The 20,656-nt window shown below is 39.4% G+C and overlaps 1 protein-coding gene and 1 non-coding gene across 3 annotated transcripts in view; one reads left to right on the forward strand and one right to left on the reverse strand.

The window, feature by feature from the left end:
* The window catches only part of LOC131973184 (E3 ubiquitin-protein ligase DTX1-like), a 45,954-nt gene extending 31,538 nt beyond the window's left edge, over positions 1–14,416 (reverse strand). The window contains exons 1-2 of one of the 2 annotated variants that reach the window (XM_059335084.1): positions 14,067–14,416; positions 11,795–12,021 (exon numbers count right to left, since the gene is read on the reverse strand). In XM_059335084.1, coding sequence (XP_059191067.1) covers positions 11,795–12,005 — 211 coding nt within the window. In that variant the 5' untranslated portion in view covers positions 12,006–12,021; positions 14,067–14,416. Of the gene's footprint in view, positions 1–11,794; positions 12,022–12,269; positions 12,818–14,066 lie in introns of those variants that run through there. The other variant, XM_059335076.1, reaches the window with a different exon arrangement.
* A 1,794-nt stretch (positions 14,417–16,210) lies between these two features.
* trnat-ugu (transfer RNA threonine (anticodon UGU)) lies at positions 16,211–16,283 on the forward strand. Its single transcript has one exon. It is a non-coding gene; the product is annotated as a tRNA-Thr (tRNA).
* Positions 16,284–20,656: the final 4,373 nt, after the last annotated feature.

The raw sequence follows: 20,656 nt of genomic DNA on the forward strand, positions 1-20,656 counted from the left end.
TGTGCCAGCTAAAAAAAAACATAATATAAAAATTACGGCTTAATTTAGTTAAGAGGCCTTTTTCTAAGTTGCCTTTATTTGTAATGTGCACTTGTTACAAATAACAAATAAGACAAAAATAGACCTTTTAAGAAGGTACAGAAATACACAGTGACAGAGGTTCATGTTGGTTCAGCAAAATTTACAATGAATGTAAAACATCCAGTACAAAATGAAATAGAAGTATATTTAATCAAATAAAATGAAGATATATTCTATTTTCTTCTTTCTAGTTTGCTGATCCGAAAAAATGATACGATCCGTGAATCAAAACTGTGACACTGATCCAAACCGTGAGTTTTGTGATCCGTTGCAATGCTACCTCATAGCCCTCTATAATACACTACAATGTTATATTATACCATATTATTATAATTAAATGGGGATATATCAATATCAGAAGATTAATATCAACATTTAATAGCAGAAGATAATGGTAAACATTTAATAGCCTCGGTTAGTAGCCTGTTTAAAGAATTTTAGGGTTTTTTCCATTTTTTCATGATTTTGTAATAATATAAACATTCTTTGGTTTGTCACTATTTCAGAAAAAAACAACAACTGAGTTTTATCCACTCCAGGCCTTTGGATGCCAATACAATAGTCTAATAACAAGTATCCGACTCAGACATGTGGACATGTGGACATGTGGACGTAAACGAGTTGAGACCAGATGTCAGATTTGATCGTAACTTCTGCTGTATGTTAATTTCATAAATGAGGGCTAGTAACTCTGAGGTATTTAAAAGACACAAACAGGTTTGAATTCACTGTTCAATGTGTACATTTACTTGATTAATCAGTGACAATGTACCAAAAATGACCAGTCACCAGATCCCAACCTTAGCAGTTCCAGAGTTCTTCTGCACAAAAAGCACACACAATCATTATGAGCTACCCTGCTACTTCACTCCTAAATCAGCCAACAATGCACACCAAAACTGTATTACCTCATGCCTTTGTGGTTTTGTATCCACCCATCAGAGGAATAACATTTTACTCACCATCTGTAATGTTTCTTTCAATTTCTCATCCCTGAAACTTGAAGTGTCCCAGTTTAAACCCAGAAAGACTTCTCTTCTAATCTGAACAAGCTCCAAGGCAAATCAGATAAAATGTCATCAATATCATTTCTCAATGATAACGTGAAGCACTTCTCCAAAATATTTCCTGGCCGTTTTAGCTACACTTATGAAATATATATTATTATTATATACTATCTATACTAAGGTTACATTTCAAAAATGAAAACGGCACCCCCAAAAAGGACAAAGAAGAATGTGTGGCAAAAACAACGACAGAAAACAAGACGTGATACTAAGATGAAGAAGCTGAACAGAAAATCAAAAACAGAGAGTTCAAGTGGAGGCTGAATCAAATGATATGAGATCGAAGCTAAGACGGGTGAGGAAAAGAGTGTTGGAAGATGAAGTAGAAGCATCACACCCCTTTTTGACCAAGCTGGTTCCCGGCTAGTGCCCAGTTGTGGACCGGTTCTCTGGTTTCTGACGGCCAAGGAACCGGCTCACGGCCAGGAACACTGGTTCCACAGCGGCACCAACTCTCTGCTGGTCTTGAACCGCAAACCGCTTACGTCAGGGGCTGGGGGCGGGGCTATCTGACCAATAAGACCAACTCTGTGGTGTTAAGAGAGACGACGACGAGCCAGAGGCCGGCTTGTTAGCGGCTCATTGAAAAGAGTAAGAAGGAGTCGGCTTGTTAAGAAGAGCCGCCGTCAGCGGCAGTTAGCTCTGTAGCAGTACAGTGTGTATGTGCTGCTGCTACAGGAGGTGTTTACTTAGCGATCTCTGTTTGTTTACAACAAGCACTAGACACTCTGTGCACAGTTAGCAATGTTGTTAATTCACAATCACTATGTTTATGATCAGCCGAGACTCTGTGCATAATTAGCCATTCTGCTTTCAGCTGCTGACGTTGTGCACAGTTAGCGATGGTGAAAACCATACGTCACCTCCAGAGTCTCTTAATCCCTCTGGGGGCTAACTTGTAGTGGAGACACACAGAGCGAGTGGACTGTTGAGAGGGTGTGGCCTGAGACTTTCCTGGTGGCCACTTTCCCCCTAGTGGAAACACGGCTATAGTTGGTAACCGTTGGGCCGCTTCGTGACGGGCATAACAACGCCCCTTAGCCGTGGTATAATCCCAACATAACACAGCCGTGAGCTATTGCTTAAATCTATAACAAACTAATTATCTTGCACCACTCGTGTTTCCATTTCTTGTATTGCATTCTATCTCTTTGACTCCCTGCAAGCCCTTCTAAACCCCATCACATGAGAGTCATCAGCCACACTGAATGTTGTGTGTGCGTGCATCTGGTGTGCGTGCATGCATGCTGGCCTTTGGTGCATGTTTTACAGGCAGAAAAATGTGACTGGTCTGGTTTAAAGGGAAACTGCAGATTTTTAACTGGCTTTGTATCATTGCTGTGTGGGTTGTATGTGCAGATGAAAAAGTTCTTGTCGGCAAAAGTCTTTTGTCGGATCGGCACTTTATGCTTTATGGAACTAACTAACATTTAGACATTCTGAAGCAATCACATCAGTGGGATGCATGATATAGTTGCGCAGCATAGACAAATATGTATTAATGTCTTTACATGCTTTCATATATGTCCACTGCTTTTGTGTGTTGCAGAGCAGCCAGTTAGTGATGTCCCCCCAGACTTCACAGTAACAGTAACTCAACATGCACCTACGCAACGCAACAGTTTCTCAATAACAACTCAAAGCTCTCCACCTCTTTCATCTTCTGTTCTCAAGGTGTTTTCCCACTATTTTCTTGTGATTGATGTGTCAATGTATTTAGTATCCAGTATCTAAGTTGAAGCCAAGTCAGTTCTTCCAAGCACTAAATAGTGCGATTTAAATTATAAATGTTAAGATAATACTTATACATATTTTAGTTATGACAATTGTTTTGGTATCTTCTGGGCCTTTCATTCTCGCATTCCTCTGTCAGGTCTAGTCATCTCTTTTTCACAGTCACTTTTTTCTTCCTCCTTTGCTTCTGACCTCAACTCCTTTCTACATCTTGAATTTTTAGCGGTCTCATTCTATCTACATCTTGTCTCAGTCCATCTCCCTCCAGAAATATTCTTCCTTGGTGTTCAACTTTCATGTTGTCCTCTCTACACTTTTTTCACTCTTGTCTCCTCTGACTTTATCATGCCGCCTATTCCATTCAGCTCTCTCTGTCTTTGTTTGTACTTTGTCTAACCTTGAAAGAGTCCACTCCCCTGAGTTTGAGGTTTAGAGTCAATTTTCAGTATGAGAAAGAAAAACCGAGAAAGAGGGTGACTGAGGAGAAAAGTAGGTGGGACATAAAGTGAAGACTTCAAGACAAAAGAAGAAACCCAAACCTAAAAAACCCAAAATGTATCCAAAACTCTCTTCAGGAAGTATTAGATTTACAACTGCAGTTATTTCTTTAAATTATATTTATGAAATGGTAAAAAACCACACTTTCACAATTTCTCTATGAAATCAATAAAACCTCTGTACAGTAGTGATGTCTAGCTCCCAAATGATTCATTCAAAGAGCAAATCGATTAGGTGAACTAACCGTACGGAATCAATTCCTGAAAAGTTTCTGTCTTTTCTCAACTTCAGATGAACTATCGTCCCATCTAGTGTCTCTAGAATCTAAGCGCCTTAGCACGGGTTGCTCAAGTCTACCCCTTTCCTCACATTACCGCCACCTGCTGCCCTGGAGATCCCTCTCAAGCAAACTGCTATTCCCTGTGGACAGAGGGCTTTTTCCCACTACAGGGTAATACCTGGACAATACCCGAAGTGAGGTGGGTCTCACTTGTCGAAATGCCCCTAATTTGAATTTGAGCAGTCCGGAGCCGGCTTTTGTCAGGACCATTTTCGTCCCTGTTGAAGAGCAGGGTCTTTTTTCTCCCCTGAAAACAGCCTGGTTACTGATTGGACAGATCGCTAAGCAGGATGTGACGAGTAGTACTCTACACAACAACAACACACGCCTTTTGTAAAAGCTGGCGAAGCAGTGTTCCCGACTTAGTGACTTTGTTGCTAAATTTAGCGACTTTTCAGACCCCCAGACTATTTTTCAAAAAGGGACTGGAGACAAATCCAGCGACTCCTTCTTACTCTTCTTAACGAGCCGCTAATGAGCCGGAGGCAGTTAGCTACAGGTAGCTCTGTAGCAGTACAGTGTGTATGTGCTGCTGCTACAGGAGGTTTACTTAGCGATCTCTGTTTGTTTACAACAAGCACCAGACACTCTGTGCACCGTTAGCAATGTTGTTAATTCACAATCACTATGTTTATGATCAGCCGAGACTCTGTGCATAATTAGCCATGCTGCTTTCAGCTGCTGACGTTGTGCACAGTTAGCGACGGCGAAAACCATACGTCACCTCCGGAGTCTCTAAATCCCTCTGGGGGCTAACTTGTAGTGGAGACACACAGAGTGAGCGGACCCCTAGTCGTAACACGGCTATGGTCAGTCAGTGTTTCAGTTGGTATACTGAAGGTAGTAAAGTGAACGGAAGCCCCGATTGGCTCTCCGCCTCAGCATCAGTCATTCAATAGATGTACTTTTACAGTGAACGGAGCCCTGAGAGAGTCGCAGTCGCTCAAGCTCCACCCCTCTCTCATGTCTCCAAGTAGGAAGTACTGCCAACTATTTTATTTAATAATTTGATGTTGTGAAATTATGATTGTTATAGCAGCTTTCAGTTTGCAAACTGTTGCTTTGTCAAACTATACTCTCAGCTCATTGACTTATTCAGTCGTTCACGGTTCACTTAGTGAACAGAACTGAACGATCGGTCGTGTCTCAGCTCAGTGAGTACTGATACGCAGTCGTAGCTCCGGTTACAAACTGACTGATTTGGTGAAAGAACCTTTTCTACTTATCTTTTTAATAAAAAGATTTATAGTGATTTAATACACTGAAGACAACTGCCATTTCCACCATTAATTTACAGGCAAAAGTTGATGTTTTCCAAATATCTTTAGAGTAAAAATAACATTTACAAAATTCTTCAAGGACTGATAAATCAGTCATGGGGCACCAATGCTTCACACCATGAATCAGAGAGATGGGGGAGGGGTGGCTATATGCTAATGTGAGCCAATCAAATGTCAAGACCATTGCCTTTTAAGTCATCTAACAAGTTCAACAGTACCAGCTTAATTTAGATCAGAGCAATAGCTAAAGGGTGGGAGTTAGGAGAAGGTTGGTTTACAAATTCATCCATGTTCACGAACTTCGGAATGTTTTCTTTTTGAACAGTTATAAGATTATTCATCTCGCTAATGATTTGGGGAAAAAAAGTTGTTCTAGCACATGTAAAGATTGTAATTTCCGGTCCTGAATTCTCCCACTAACTTGGTTTGTTGTGTTCATGTAAATGTAGTCAGTGTTAAAGTTCGGTTCCACTCCCTTCTGTCTTCTTGTCCCCACAATCCCCCTCCTCTGTGTCCCTTGGGGAGTCCCCCATCTGACCCTTGCACCCCCTCTACCATGACCCTAACGCCCCTGAGCATTGTGGGGGTCTGGGAATGCGTCTCCTTCAGCAGGACCAGCTGGAGCAAGAGGAGCAACATGCTGCAGGAGCAGGATAAAGATGCCCTCAGAGTTTGAAAAACACATTTGAAAGAAACTGACCAATCAGTCTTTAAAAGTGCCATTAATAATAGGGGGACAGACTGACAAACACTGCCAGGTTTTCCTATTTCACATCATTTTTTAATGATTGTACATTGCAAAAAAATGTGAGAGGTGCTCTAAAGCTGCAAGGAAAACAAATGTAATATGCAGTCAGATTCCAATTCACAAACCGCATGCAAGCATGAATGTGATCAGAGTAAGCTATGTTCATATGGCCATCATTCAGTCCATTTCATAGAAAGCACAATGGTGTCTGAGCAAAAAAGCATGGGAGATTACAACAAGCTCCATTTGTAAAAGCCGGCGAAGCAGTGTTGCCAACTTAGCGACTTTGTTGCTATATTTAGCGACTTTTCAGACCCCCTTAGCGACGATGTTTCAAAAAAACGACTGGAGACAAATCCAGCGACTTTTTCTCGTGTTATTGGAGACTTTTGGAGACTCGTTCTTACTCTTCTTAACGAGCCACGAGGGTCGGCACAGTCCTCCTGCAGCAATCTCTCCGAGCTGCAGAGCCAGAGGGGATGTTAACCCCTTAGCGTCCAGTCTGCAAATTGCTAATAGGCTAACAGTTAGCTCTGTAGCAGTACAGTGTGTATGTGCTGCTGCTGCAGGAGGTGTTCACTTAGTGATCTCTGTTTGTTTACAACAAGCACCGGACACTATAAACTGTTCCTATTATTTTGTTTAAAAGTAGTGCAATAAAATACAGATGTTTTCCCTAACATGATGAATAATCGTGATTAATAATCGTGATTCCAATATTGATCAAAATAATCGTGATTATCATTTTGGCCATAATCGTGCAGCCCTACATACATATACATCTACAATCTTGTCATATGCATACACGCTAACCAGGAGATTTCAGAAGTGAAATTGACATGCTGTGATCAGCAGAATTTCACTTAAAATTCTCACTACTCTGTTGATCCTGTTGAACTGCAGCAAGACTATAATACTTTTTAAATGTCTAACTACTAACCTGCACCACTTGCAAAGCTGTCACCATTATTCATATTTACAAATACAGGTTATCCCATACAGCTATGGGCTGTCTGTACCAGAATCATCCTAGACCTTGATCCTGTGGGTGAATAGCTATTAGAACTAAACAGTGACTGCTCTCTTTTCCCTTCTCTATCTTTCTTCCTTCCCTTCATCTTCTACTTTACGTAACTTGTAACAACTAGTGACTCCAAAGCTAGCAATCCCTCCCCTCTACCTCAAGGGTCTGTTGTGTTTCTCAAACCCCTCAGACGTTCACCTCCTGTGTGTGAATGTGTGCCTCACAACAATAGGGTAACTCCCATCTGTTGGTCTGGAGCCAACAATAGATGAGCAGCGAAAGACAGAGAGAGAGAGAGAGTAAGAGAGAGAGAGAGAGAGAGAGACAGAGAGAATACAGACTCCCCAATTATTTCACTCTTTCTGCAAAAAACATTCCCATTCCTTCTACAACCCCCCACTGCACAAACACACACATACTCTTGTATCTTGCTATCTCGCCCATGTTGAAGGGAAAAACCAAAAGGCCCTCGGGACTTTTTCCTATTGATAAAACTTAACACTTGTACAAGAGAGAGGGAGAGAAAGGGGCTGGGGGGCGGCAGAGGGAGGGCAACTAAAGTGAACTCTGTGCTCATCAGACCTAGAAATATTCCATTCTTTCCACAAGGTCTCTCTCCGTTTCTTCTTGTCAGGAGTGTGCAGCTGCTGTGCATCTGTGTGTGGGGAGTGCTAGCGGATAAGGGGTAAAGAATGCAGCCAACTTGGTGGTGCAATGGTCATTTGCAGCTGCTCCACGCCATCATATTATTGAATTTCAACCCAACACAGCCACCACACACACACAAACACACACACACACACACACACTATCTCTGTTGCCTGACAGAAGTTCCACAGTGCTCGTTACTTTAAAAAGAGATAAGTCAATACTGGATTTTATTGAGCAAATCAATATTCAAGGGTTATTCTGGTGTAGACATTAGAGCCAGACCGATTTATCAGAATGCCAGTTATATCCGCCGATTATATCATTAACCCTCTGGAGTCCACTAAAGCACCGGAGCACGACTTCTTCATGACGTCACGACATAAAAACGAAGCAGCATGGAGCCCTGCTGTCAGCTTTTCTTTAAAGTTTTGGCTTTTTAATGCAATCTTTTGTATTTACCGTTTTTTTGTGTTTTTTGTGTGTGTTTTTGTAATTTCTCTATGTTTTAAAAAAAATTATTTTTATGTTTTTGGTGTGTTTTTGTGTGTTTTTTATGTTCAAAATGTTGATCCAGTAAGTCAAAATGAAAACAATAATAATCAGGTCATATAGGTGAGGTTGTCCTGAAGACAATGATACCAACACGTCATGGTAAAGATTTTTAAGTGGTTTATACAGGCGTAATGAAAAGGACTCAAAAACTGACAAAATAGCCCCAAACTCCAAAGGGTTAAGAAATGGTGTCACCACATTTCTCCAGCAGGGGTGTGCTGACTTTACCAACTCCAACTGAGCAGGCGCACTCAACCGGGCATTCAAATATTTACAACTAGTTCTAGCCTTCGACAGATTTTGAGCAGAATTCTGGGAGAAGGCCTCAGCAGCAGTCAGTGGTGTGGAGTCCAGTTATGACTAGTTTGCATTCATTGTTGTAAAGTTAATAAACAATGATTCCACCATTCTCCCTTCACTCTAATAAAATCGTCAGGTTTTGACACTAAGGCCCCGTTACACGAGGAAGCTTGCAGGTAAAAACAACAAAATAAAACGAGATCGCTGTTCCTGAAAGACTTAATGCTGTGATCCTTATGTGAGCATAAAAAGGGCCCTCTAACAATCAAAACAGCACTGGAACCAACTAGCGCTCACACAGTTATGTAAACAAAGCCATAACATAACCAAAAAAAGCATTCACAAGTGGCTACTTTTTTTACGAGTAAATTCATTTTCAAGCCCTTCCAAGATACCCAAACCAAATATATACTCCCTAGGCCTTTATCATTACTTCCAAAATATTACTATTGATGCAACAGCAAAAATAAAGTTTACAGAATTGCTTTATACCTATAACAGTCGCTGTATATTGTATTTTTTCTTGTTAATCAGCTGTTCATATTTACTTTGATCATGATTATTTAATGCCTGCTCATTTCCAGAGTATTGATAGATGACTTCTCTAGCCATAAATGACAAGCGAACACAATAAAACACGTGTCCAGAAGGATCATACTATCCCAGAAGAAAATTTACATTAGAAAAGTTTATCGATCATGGCAACTGATTCAGTTCATTTATTTTCTCATTTAGGTTAGGGTCCGCTTAATGGCCGGGAGAACACAACCACCACTTGAGGTTTGTTTCCTTTCAAATGTTAAAAGATGTTTTGTGAGTGATTGTGTAGGTGATGCCCTAGATCAGGGATGTCCAAACTATTCCACAAAGGGCTGTGTGGCTGCAGGTTTTTGTTTCAACCAAGCACAAGCACACAGTTTGACCAATCAACTTTCTGAAGACTGAGATCAGTTGATTAACTGAGTCAAGTCTGGTATGCTGCTGCTTGGTTGGAACGAAAACCTGCAGCCACGCGGCCCTTTGTGGAATAGTTTGGACATCCCTGCCGCAGATTATGTTGAAAATCAAACAGCTTTCAATGAGTATAATAGAATTCAAGCATAATCCTAACCTTGAAAACATTACATTTTCCAAACTTTGAACCCTGAAACCTGTATATATATATATATATTAATATATATATATATATATATATATATATATAGGCCTTTAACAAATCAGCCTATGCCAATAACTGTCTGTGCTGCCTTTGTTGACAACCAATCACCATGCTACTCAGAAACCTGTTTCTTTTATCATGTCTATATTTTAATCAAACCTCACCACAGTTGTCCCCAAATATAGCTCTGTATACTGTGAGCTGAAAAGACTAAATTGGGTGTCCACATAGACAAGATCACACTTTTATCTTGTATTAACCCTCTGGAGTCCATCTATATTGAAAATACACATGTTTTATTTACAGTAATAACTTTATTTATATATCATATGTAGACAAGCTGAGAAGGCCAGTTGAAAGTTCAATCATAGGAGCTTTCACAGTGTGCCATTTATGTTTCTAGACCATTTTTAAAATGTGAATTTTATTTCTACAATGAAAACTATTGATATTTTTAATTTACATGCAAATAGACAGGTTTCTATGGAAATGTACCAGTTTTTTTTTTAACCATTTATACACACAAACAGCAGAAAAAAATAAACAATAAAACTACAAAACAGTGTCTTTTGTTTGTATTTTGGGTTCCTGGCAGCTTTATACTTTGTTAATTGAAATAAAATGAAAAATCTGACAGCTGATAGCCAAGTTTGTGTGGAGAAAAAGGAGCCATGCATGTGATGTAAGGACAGACTGAAAGATGTTAAACAGAGACAGAAATGAATGCATAGGAAGTTGACAAATTTGAACCAAAATCTCCTGGACTTCAGAGGTTTAAGCCACACTGTGTATTTACACAGTGATGTGTTTTGGGCCAACGATTATTATTATTATTACTAAGTCATATTAAACCATGACCATGAAAACACCTCAATGTGTCACAAGACTCCCTTTTTTTAAGCAAAGTTATGTCACTCATGTTTCAAATAGAGCTGGGCGATACATCGATATTAAAGATATATGGATATATTATTAAATGTGATATGGAATTAGACCATATCGCATATATCGATATAGTTCAATTTTCTTTCTTTCTATATAAATGCTTCCCTTACTAGGGTTTGTCATATTTAGTTATTTTGTGATGTTTGTTATTCTTTTCTCATATAAATATATCTATTTCAGAAAAAGTTGGCTTATTTTAATTCATAGGTTATTTTTATTTAAGATATTTTTTTATTTAAATGTGCACTTTATGTACTTTTTTTTTTAAGGTACTCCTGTTGTTATACAGTATTTATGTTCACTTAAATAAACAGTTTCAATAAAACTACTTGTGACATGTCATATTTGCCTTTGACTGAACATTTGCTCTCACTTTGCGATAAAAATATCAGGATATATATCGTATATACACTCACAGTAAAACCACTTCAGATGATCCAGAACCTGGCTGCGCGCCTGGTCTACAACCAGCCAAAAAGGTCACATGTCACACTGCTGCTCATCCAGCTCCACTGGCTACCTGTTGCAGCATCAAATTCAAATCTCTAATGCTGGACTACAGAGTTGTCTCCTGTACTGCACCCAGCTACTTGAAAGCCCTGATTCAGGCATATGCTACCTCACAACCGTTGCGCTCTTCCAATGAACGGCGTCTGGCTCTGCCACCTGTTCGTACAAAGCAATCCAGACTCTCTGTATTTCTTGTTCCCCACTGGTGGAACACACTACCAGTTCCTACCAGAGCAGGGGCGTCCCTCTCTACCTTTAAAAACCTCCTGAAGACCCAGCTCTTCAGAGAGCATCTTCTCTCCTAGCACCACACCACAACTCTACTCCTTAAAGAATCCTCACTAGACCTTATTGCTGCACTAATGGCTCTTACTGCACTATACCTTGATTGTTCTACCTCTTCCAACAATACCTCGGTTAAGTCATGGTCACCTTACATACATATATATTTTTTTTTCAATGCCCTTCTTCTTTCCTCTTCTCATCTTCTTCTCTTCTTTAACATATAGCACTCCTGTAGCGATGACAGTTGGCTCTTAAAGTTATGGACTTACTTGATTCCTGTGGTCTAAGTCTAGCACCCTCAGGTTGAATGCACTCATTGCAAGTTGCTTTGGACAAAAGCCTCAACTAAATGACATGTAATGTAATGTAAATGTAATGTTCCCCTTTTTTCCTGTAAGTCGCTTTGGATAAAAGCATCTGCTAAATGACTAAATGTTTATGTTTAATGTTTAATGTTTATCGATATACAGCCTAAATATATCGAGATATGACTTTTGGTCCATGTCGCCCAGCCCTACTTACAAAGTGAATTCTATTCTATGGCCCGAACCTTCAATAAACAAAGAAAAACAATACAGTGTCCTTAATTGTTTTACTTCATCCTCCCCTGCCTGTCTTACCTGTGTCCTGTCTGAACTGGTGCATGGACTGGAGGTCTATGATGTAAGGCAGGAGCCGGCTGTCCACCTGGCCGAGGACGACGCTCCCTCCCCGCGGGTCGCTGCTCCGGATGGCCGCCTCTATCTGGTGGGAGACGGCGGGGCTGTAGGGCCGCCACCGTCCGTGTTCGTTGAGCCATTCCCACACCACCACGACAGACGCCAGGAGCATGTTGTTGTTGTTAGCCCTGGAGAGGAAACCAATGATGAAACAGTAGCAAAACACTGATTTGTTAGCTTCCCAAACCAGTCGCAGCGGGTTTGTTAGCCAAAATAATAAAAGCTGCCAGCTCGAAGCGGAGGCCAACACTAAGCACAGCAGTCTTTTAATGACGGTATTTTTACCCGGCCTCCTCTGAGATATCCATGTGTATTTCTCCTTTATGATAAATTCACATTTCGACACAGTTAAAACAAAGTCAGGTTGTAGTCTTACATGGTGCCGCGGCGGAGCTAGCGCCGGGAGAAGGAGAACCATTTTTGTCCGGAGACTGGAGCTCCTCGCATGGCCAAGAGGTGAAGGAAACCAGCCTCCTCACTCCTTTCTCTTTGTTATTACACCGTAGCACGATGTTATAGCAGCCGACATAAAGCGACAGAGAAGCGGCCTAAATGTCGTTTATATGTGCTAGCTTGCTGCAGACAGATAGCTGCTCCGACGAGCCGTTTATCTCCAGCGACGCTCTTTTACATTTAGTGGACTCCTTCAGCCTCAGTGGAAGAAACCTCCTGGTTTTAAATATAACACTTGATATTGTTGTAGAGCAACATTTGTCTACATATAAATCCTGAAAGAAGCAGCCTCGACAGGATAGAGAGAGCAACAGCTAGTGGGTGTTTTTGTCCTGTAGTTTGGGGCGTAGCAGACTGAAATGTTAAGAAAAGGATCTCCAACAGCGCAACCTCAGTGGCTCCCACCACTCTCTGCTACCAACCCGGTCACACAGAACAGGTTCAACTGGTCTCGATCCACTGAACACAACACCGGAGATTAACTACAAACTGCCTGATGTGCATCCGGACCCACTACAGTTGTTTATAGGCGTGTGTGTTATTCGACTAAACTGATTTAACGTTTATTTCTCAACAAAGTTTCATTCTAGCATGGACGAAATTTAGATTTCAGAGGTGGGGGGACACAAGTATCTTTGATAAAACTCTGTTTTCTAGTAGTTCTTCTAGTTTTCTATTGTTACTTTAAGTTTACTGTTCCCTTTTATTGGTTTGGCCTAACAATCCTCAATTTTGATGATACGGTTATAAAGGAAAACTATTACTATTACTATTAAACGACAATTAAACTAAGGGAAACAGGCTTCAGATTGAGCGGCCGTTTTCCGCTTGGTCCTAGTGCCTGACGCCTCTCTATTGGACGGTAAAAACTGCAGGGGACAAAAACGACCTTCTGAAAAAGTGCAGGGGACATGTCCCCTGTGTAGCCCCAAAACAAATTACGTCCGTGGTCACATCAGAACAGGTTCAACTGGTCTGGATCCACTACACACAACACCGATGTTAACACTACAAACTGCCGGGTGTGCATTCAGACCCAGTAAAGTTGTTTATAGGCGTATGTGTTATTCGACTAAACTAATTCAACGTTTATTTCTCAACAAAGTGTCATTCTAGTGTCTAGTCCAGCAGCCGGATGACGATGACACAGGATTTCAACACTTGGTTAGATTATTGCACAAGTTTATTTATTAGTCACAGTTTGCACAGGAATGCTCTTAAAACCCTCTGGAGTCTCCAAAAGCTCCAAATCATGACTTCTTCATCACATCCAGACTAGAAAACAAAGCAGCGTGGAGCCCTACTGTAAATTTACCTCTAAAGTTCTGGCTGTAAACTCCATGAGGCCAGTTTCACTTTGATGATGATATCCCAAATAAAACTGGAGACAAGCTCAAATATATTAAGTCTAAAATGATAGAACTGGATGTAACCCTCTTATTGATTGTTCATTGAGCATGATAGTGTTTTGGGAGTTGAAAAATTATTCAAAATCACATTTTTTTGTTTGTTTTTCTTTGTTTCTTTTGGGTTCAAAATGTTGATCCAGTAAGCCAGGATGAAATAATAATTATTAGGTCATATAGGTGAGGTTGTGCTGAAAAAACATAACCAACATGGTATTTAAACATTTTTTAAAGTGGTGTACACAGGCAGGATGAAAAAGCATTTAAAAATGACTAAACAGCCCAAGACTCCATCGTGTTAATAAAACATTCACCTGTTGAGTTTAACTCCTGGTGTCCTCTCTCCTAGTGCAGGACACTTTAAACACAATCCAGGACCGTCACAGACCTTTCATGAAAAAATCCCCCCTTTGGTCCTCTCGACTCCACCATGGCTCCTTCTTTCTTTTCCCCAACACAGGTGGTCGAACAAAGCCCTCTTCCTTCTCTTTAAAACGGTCTATAGAGTCCAAAAAGAACTAGATTCCCACTAATGTAGGAAAACGGTACATCCATGATGCGTTCAAATACTCGTCCGTGTTTATCCTGATGCTATCCTTTCGCGTCCATCGTCACGCTGTTGTGGGGAAACTTGGTGCGAGTCTAGAGAGGAGAGAGTGGGAGAGCAGTCTGCGGGAGGAGGAGGAGCCCCTCCCCTCCCCGTCCCCCTCCACGTTTACTATGAGAACCACGGAAACATAGAATTATATCAATGCTCTATTTATTGTGCTGATGTTGTAATAGAATACATTTGAACGTTTCAGGACTATTTGCAGTTCAGTGACAGGCAGTTTTGTTTACTTTGAATGATGTCAACACTAGATATGTTTGTTATCTTTGCAAAGGTGGCCACATGCTGCCACCAGGTGGACGTTTTTAGAGAAAGTTACAATCCAAATCATGGGAGTTAACCCTTTGGAGTCTTGGGATATTTTGTCGGTTACTGAATACTTTTCATTCTGTCACTTAAAACCAAAAGGTATACAAAGTGAATAAATTAAATATTCATAATGGCCTTAGAGACATTAACTCTATGGAGTCTTGGGCTATTTTGTCCATTTTTTAAATATTTTTCATTTCTTTTTGTGTCTTTTTGTCATTTTATGTCTGTTGTGGGTTTTTTGGTCATTTTGTGTCTTTTTTTCCTTTTTTTTTTTTTTAGATATTTTGTGTCTTTTTTTAAATCATTTTGTGTCCTTTGTGGTCATTTTAAGTCTTTTATGTGATTTTGTGTCTTTTTTTGGTCATTTTGTGTCTTTATTTGTCATTTAGTGTCTTTTTTGGTCATTTTGTATCTTTGTTTTAGTCATTTTGTGTATTTTGTGTCTGTTTTTTAGGTTATTGAATGCTTTTCTTTCTGCCACTTAAAAAAATCTTTACCATGCTGTGATGTTGGTATATTTTTTTCAGCACAACCTCACCTTTATGACCTGGGTACTAAAGGTATATAAAGTGAATAAATGAAATATTCATAATGGCCTTAGAGAGTTTAACTCTATGGAGTCTTGGGCTATTTTGTCCATTTTTTCATGTCTTTTCGGTCATTTTGTGTCTGTTGTTGTGTCTTTTTGGTCATTTTGTGTCTGTTGTTGTGTCTTTTTAGTTAATTTGTGTCTTTTTTTGGTCATTTTGTGTCTTTTTTTAGACATTTTGTGTCTTTTTTGGTCATCAATGCTCTATTTATGGTGCTTATGTTGTAATAGAATACATTTGAACGTTTTCAGACTATTTTCAGTTTAGTGACAGGCAGTTTTGTTTACTGTGAATGCTGTCAACACTAGATATGTTTGTTATCTCTGTAAAGGAGGCGACATGCTGCCACCAGGTGGACGTTTTTAGAGAAAGTTACAATCCAAATCATGGGAGTTAAACGCAGCGTAATGCAGGTTGTTATTCATGTGCAGCTGTTAGTTAAGCAGAGAAAACACTTATTATTATTATTATTATTGTTATTATTATTATTATTATTAATAATAATAATAATAATAATAATAATAATAATAACAATAATATTGTTATTATTATTAGTGCATGTCTACAGCTTTTAAAGTCTACTGGCAGCTGATTATTATTTTATTTTTATTATTATTTTCATTATTATTATTATTATGACCCGCTGCCGTCGTCATTAGAAACGGACGTTGCTTCACGTGACGTTTCAGAGAAAAGGACTGGTTTCTATCCATGCCTCCCCGGTGGGCGGGACTAAGACTCAAGGAAAAGACGCAAGTGAGAGAAAAGTGGATGCAATTAGAGAACTGGGATGTACCTACTGAATAGCCAGGAAATTGTGTACCACTGCGTGCAATGTGTGGTAGAAATAGCATTTCTATAATTGTCAAAAACCGTAGAAGAAAATACTCCCTATGCTCCCGAGACAACTATTTAGGTGAATGTGACGTCACCATTGTGCAACGAAGGCTCCATAGCTCAGGGGTTAGAGCACTGGTCTTGTAAACCAGGGGTCGCGAGTTCAAATCTCGCTGGGGCCTAGTTCCTTTTTAATTTCTTAGATGGACATTTAACTGCGCATTCAAATTGTGCTTAACTTCTGTTTTAGACAAATCATATCAGCAATTTACAAACATGACATCTGTACAGAAAAGCAGTTACTCAACATAAATTAAAGAAAAGAATCCAACATAAATAAGTTCCTGGAAATGATTAATTCAACATCACAGCCACTTTAAATATACTTAAATGACACTTATATTGTTTTTCATCATTGTTTTACACAAATAAAAAGTCAAGTCTCGTTCAAGTTTACTACATACTCATAAAAGGTACGTAAGAATTAATTTATCATGTGAGCTACTTCCATTTTTGGACGTAGAGGAAATGAGAGATATTTATTTTGACAGTTTCCTTCCTTGTTTTTGTTGCATTAAGACAGATTAAATGAGGACAGAAAGAGACATTTTATGACTGCTGACAAAATGTAGTTATGTTTTCTTGATGTTCTGTCCTATCTATTCGGTCTTTCTGCAAGTTATGGTGGTGATCTTTTAAATAATTTTGTATAATGTTGTGTAGTTTTTAGGTGTGGATCCCCTCTTCAATTTTATAACATACTAGTATTGTCAATATTATTTATGCACTCTTAACATTTTTTTGTTATATTTTTCATTACCTGAAGCATTCATTACTCTCATTTCATCTTAATCCATTCCATTTCATCACATCTTCAAGAATTTACAGATTAACTGAATTTCCCTCAGGGATAAATAAAGTAATTTTGAATTTGAATTTATTTTCCTCCCATAGTCACAGTGTGAATCATTGGTGACAGCTCTGGTTTTAGCTGGGTGTCCAGTGAGCTGGATTACATTTAATAGTCTTAAATATTGTCCACCTTCTTGTATTTTATGTCCCATCATATTTCAATAAATTGTATTTACTTTTGTGCTAACTCTTTACTGACAGAACATGTTAGATTTATAATATATAATATAATAATAAAAAACACAGATCAAACATTTAGCATTTATGCTCAACTCTATTTTCCAAGGGATAGATGTCTAATTTCAGTAAAGTGAGAATACAAATTTGGCATTCATAAAGGTTACATAAATTGTTGATGTTTTTTCAAGTCCAGTTGTGTCTTCTCATGTTGAGCATCAGAGGTCCATCCTGTCTGGATCACCTGCAGAGGAAAACTTTGCACAGACAAATAGAGATGTAAGTAAAGTATGTGTTACAACGGACACGCTTAATTTTCATTTCAGTTTCACATACCAACCTATTTATTATTGATTAGGATAACCTAACACATCCAACAGTATTTACTACTTTCAATGTAGCCTGCTAGTAAACGTGGTACTGCTTTGCACAGTTTCTCCTGACATGGCGCTTAACGTTACCTTATGCATGGAATATGCGCCAGAAAGAATGGTAATTAACTGATTTTGTTTCTTTGAGCACTTTTAAATCCAAACTAAGAATTATTGAGGCCAATTCCACAACATGCACTTGTTTCTCATGACGTGTCTAAGGTCTGTATGTTATGTAAATATGTAACTGTATTTTGTGTTTGCTGCCTCTTGGCCAGGGCTCCCTTGAAAAAGAGGTTCTTAATCTCAATGGGATATTCCCGGGTTAAATAAAGGTTAAATAAAAAAATAAAAACGTTATGTGTCAACTAAGTCTGCTCTTAAAAGCAAGAGTGCAACGACACGTTTAAGAAAAGGCTTTTTTAAAGAGGAAAGTTTTTAGGCCTTTCTTGAAAGAGTCTGTTGATTGTGGAGCCCTCAGTTGAGCACAAGGCCTGATCACCCATAGTCCAGACATACTGCTTCTTTGGTTTTCTACTGTCTGAACCAGCTTCCGGCCGGGAAAACTGGTTCCAGAGCGGTACCAAGTCTTTGCTGGTCCTGAACTGCAAAGCGCTTACGTCATGGGCTGGGGGCGCGGCTTTCTGACCAACAAGACCAACTCAGTGCCATTGAGAGAGACCAACTAAAACATCAATCCATTCATCCATTTTCCTCCGCTTATCCAGGGCCGGGGTCGCGGGGGCAGCAGGCTAAGCAGGGCATTCCAGACGTCCCTCTCCCCAGCCACAACGTCCAGCTCCTCCTGGGGGACCCCGAGGCGTTCCCAGGCCAGGAGAGAGATATAATCCTTCCACTGTGTTCTGGGTCCTCCCCGGGGCCTCCTACCAGTTGGACGTGCCCGGAACATTTATTTGATTTGTTTAACTGCAATGTGATTGATACGGCGAGCTAGCGTTGGCGGGCAATTGATAGTGTGCTTAAGTTAGCCGGCGATCGCTAGCATGCTAGCTTTATCGGGCTAACATTAGCTTAAAACAAAGTCCAGCATTTACATCTTATGCCAGAGTTAATAAAAATGTATTAGATTATAATGTATATCTGACTGATTTTATACTTCAGAACATCTCTGTAGTTTCATACTACAGAGATGAGAGAGAGTGAAGACAGATCACAGATTAAACTCAAGTGTGTCACCACAAGTTTTCTATTTTATTTATCTTCTGATTCACCATGTAGTTAAAAATCTGTTTTATCGTGGCTCTGAACAACAAAAAGACCGCAAACATATTTCTACATTTGTAATAATGAAAATAAAGATCGTTGTAGAAGCTTTTTTTGCTTTCATGATCTGTTATTTCCATCATTCAGATTTATTATAGATATTATTAAAGTAAAAAAATAATACATTTGAGAATCTGTTGGTCAGCAAGAAACACTTTTACATAGTTTGTCATTTCCATTAATCCCACGTGAGGCTGATTATTGCTGAGTGTAGGCTTGATATGAATGACATCATTCACTTTTCCCTTAATCATCTAAACTAATATAATATAATTTAAAGGCATTCCCCTGCCCCTGAGCAGGACACACAGTATAAATACAGAGTTAAACAGAGAAAACACTTATTATTATTATTAGTGCATGTTTGTATATGTGCAGACACAAACAGCTGTTAAAGTGACTGACAGCTGATCCAGCTGTGATCTGCTGCTGCCGTCATTAGAAATGGACGTCGCTTCACCTGACGCTTCAGAGGAAGGACATTTCATGTCTCCTAAATCGTTTCCTCTCTCCTCGCTTCGTTTCCTTGCGTCTCTCCACGCATCCCCGATGGGTGGGACTAAGACGCAAGAGAACAACTCAAGTGAGGGAAGCAGGGATGCAAAATAAGCAACAGGAGAAGTACTCATAGACATAATAAATTCCATTATGTCTATGGAAGTACCCATATTTTACTTGCCAAGAGGGCAGAGACATATACAGAGGTTAACAGTGACGTAATGATGTGGCTCTAGAGCCTGTGGAAAAGCAAACAGCCATAGCAACAGGGGGCATTGGCCAAGATGGCGACCGGCGTCGTTGGGTTGTGAGGAGCTCCGATACTATAAATTGTACCCAGGCAGCAATCTCTGTGTCTGAGCAAGGCACAGAGATTACTGAGGAGGCAACCAGGAAGTGCCTTAAGCTGCATTCTACTGAAAATTACAGCAGGGGGGTGCTAAGTTTGGCTGCAAAAAAAAATCTGTCCATTCATTTCAGTACAAAATTTGAAAACTTCTCACATGATTTATTACCTCAGAATTTTTTTTCAGGATAACACTATGGTCTCAATCACTAGTAAAAAATCTTCTTTAAGACCATTTGATGTTAATAGTTCTAATAATGGCCCCATTTAGAAGAAAACAGAAGATAAAGAATCAGATGATTTGGGGCGTGGCTACCTTTGATTGACAGGTGGCTAACAGGGCGAGCCGTCAGAGAAGCAGAACAATGCGTATCCACGGCAACGAGGCAATAAAGTTATATATAATGTTATATAGATATAAAAAAGGACGTTTAGCGGTTTGGTCTCATAACTTTGACCCTTTCACTTTATTTTCACTTAATGAAGTTTATTTGAACTCAAGATGGTGACGAGTGTAACGCTGAACTTGATGCTTCCAATGGGCCACAAACCAATGGGTGACGTCACGGTGACTACGTCCATTATTTATATACAGTCTATGGGCAAAACGCCATTTTAGCTCTAATATCAGATTAATATTGGATCTAATTGATTATTCTGGTTATATAAACTCAAAAGCTTAATGGTTTTCCTCGATTTCTACAAGGCATTTGATTCAATTGAGCAATCTTTCATTATACAAACCCTGCAAATTCTTGGTTTCGGTAATACATTTATTAATAGTATCACTATGTTCTATAATGGCATAAATAGTTCAGTGATGTTATATCCCAGAATGTCTAGCAGGTTTTCTGTTTCAAGAGGTGTACGCCAAGGATGCCCTATTTCCTGTTTTTGGTTGTATAGCTGAACTTCTATTCTTAAATATTTCACGCAACCCAAATATTCAAGGTTTAACAATCTTCGA

This window comes from Centropristis striata, chromosome 1, assembly GCF_030273125.1.
Source record: "Centropristis striata isolate RG_2023a ecotype Rhode Island chromosome 1, C.striata_1.0, whole genome shotgun sequence".
In the NCBI taxonomy this organism is placed as follows: Eukaryota; Metazoa; Chordata; class Actinopteri; order Perciformes; family Serranidae; genus Centropristis; species Centropristis striata.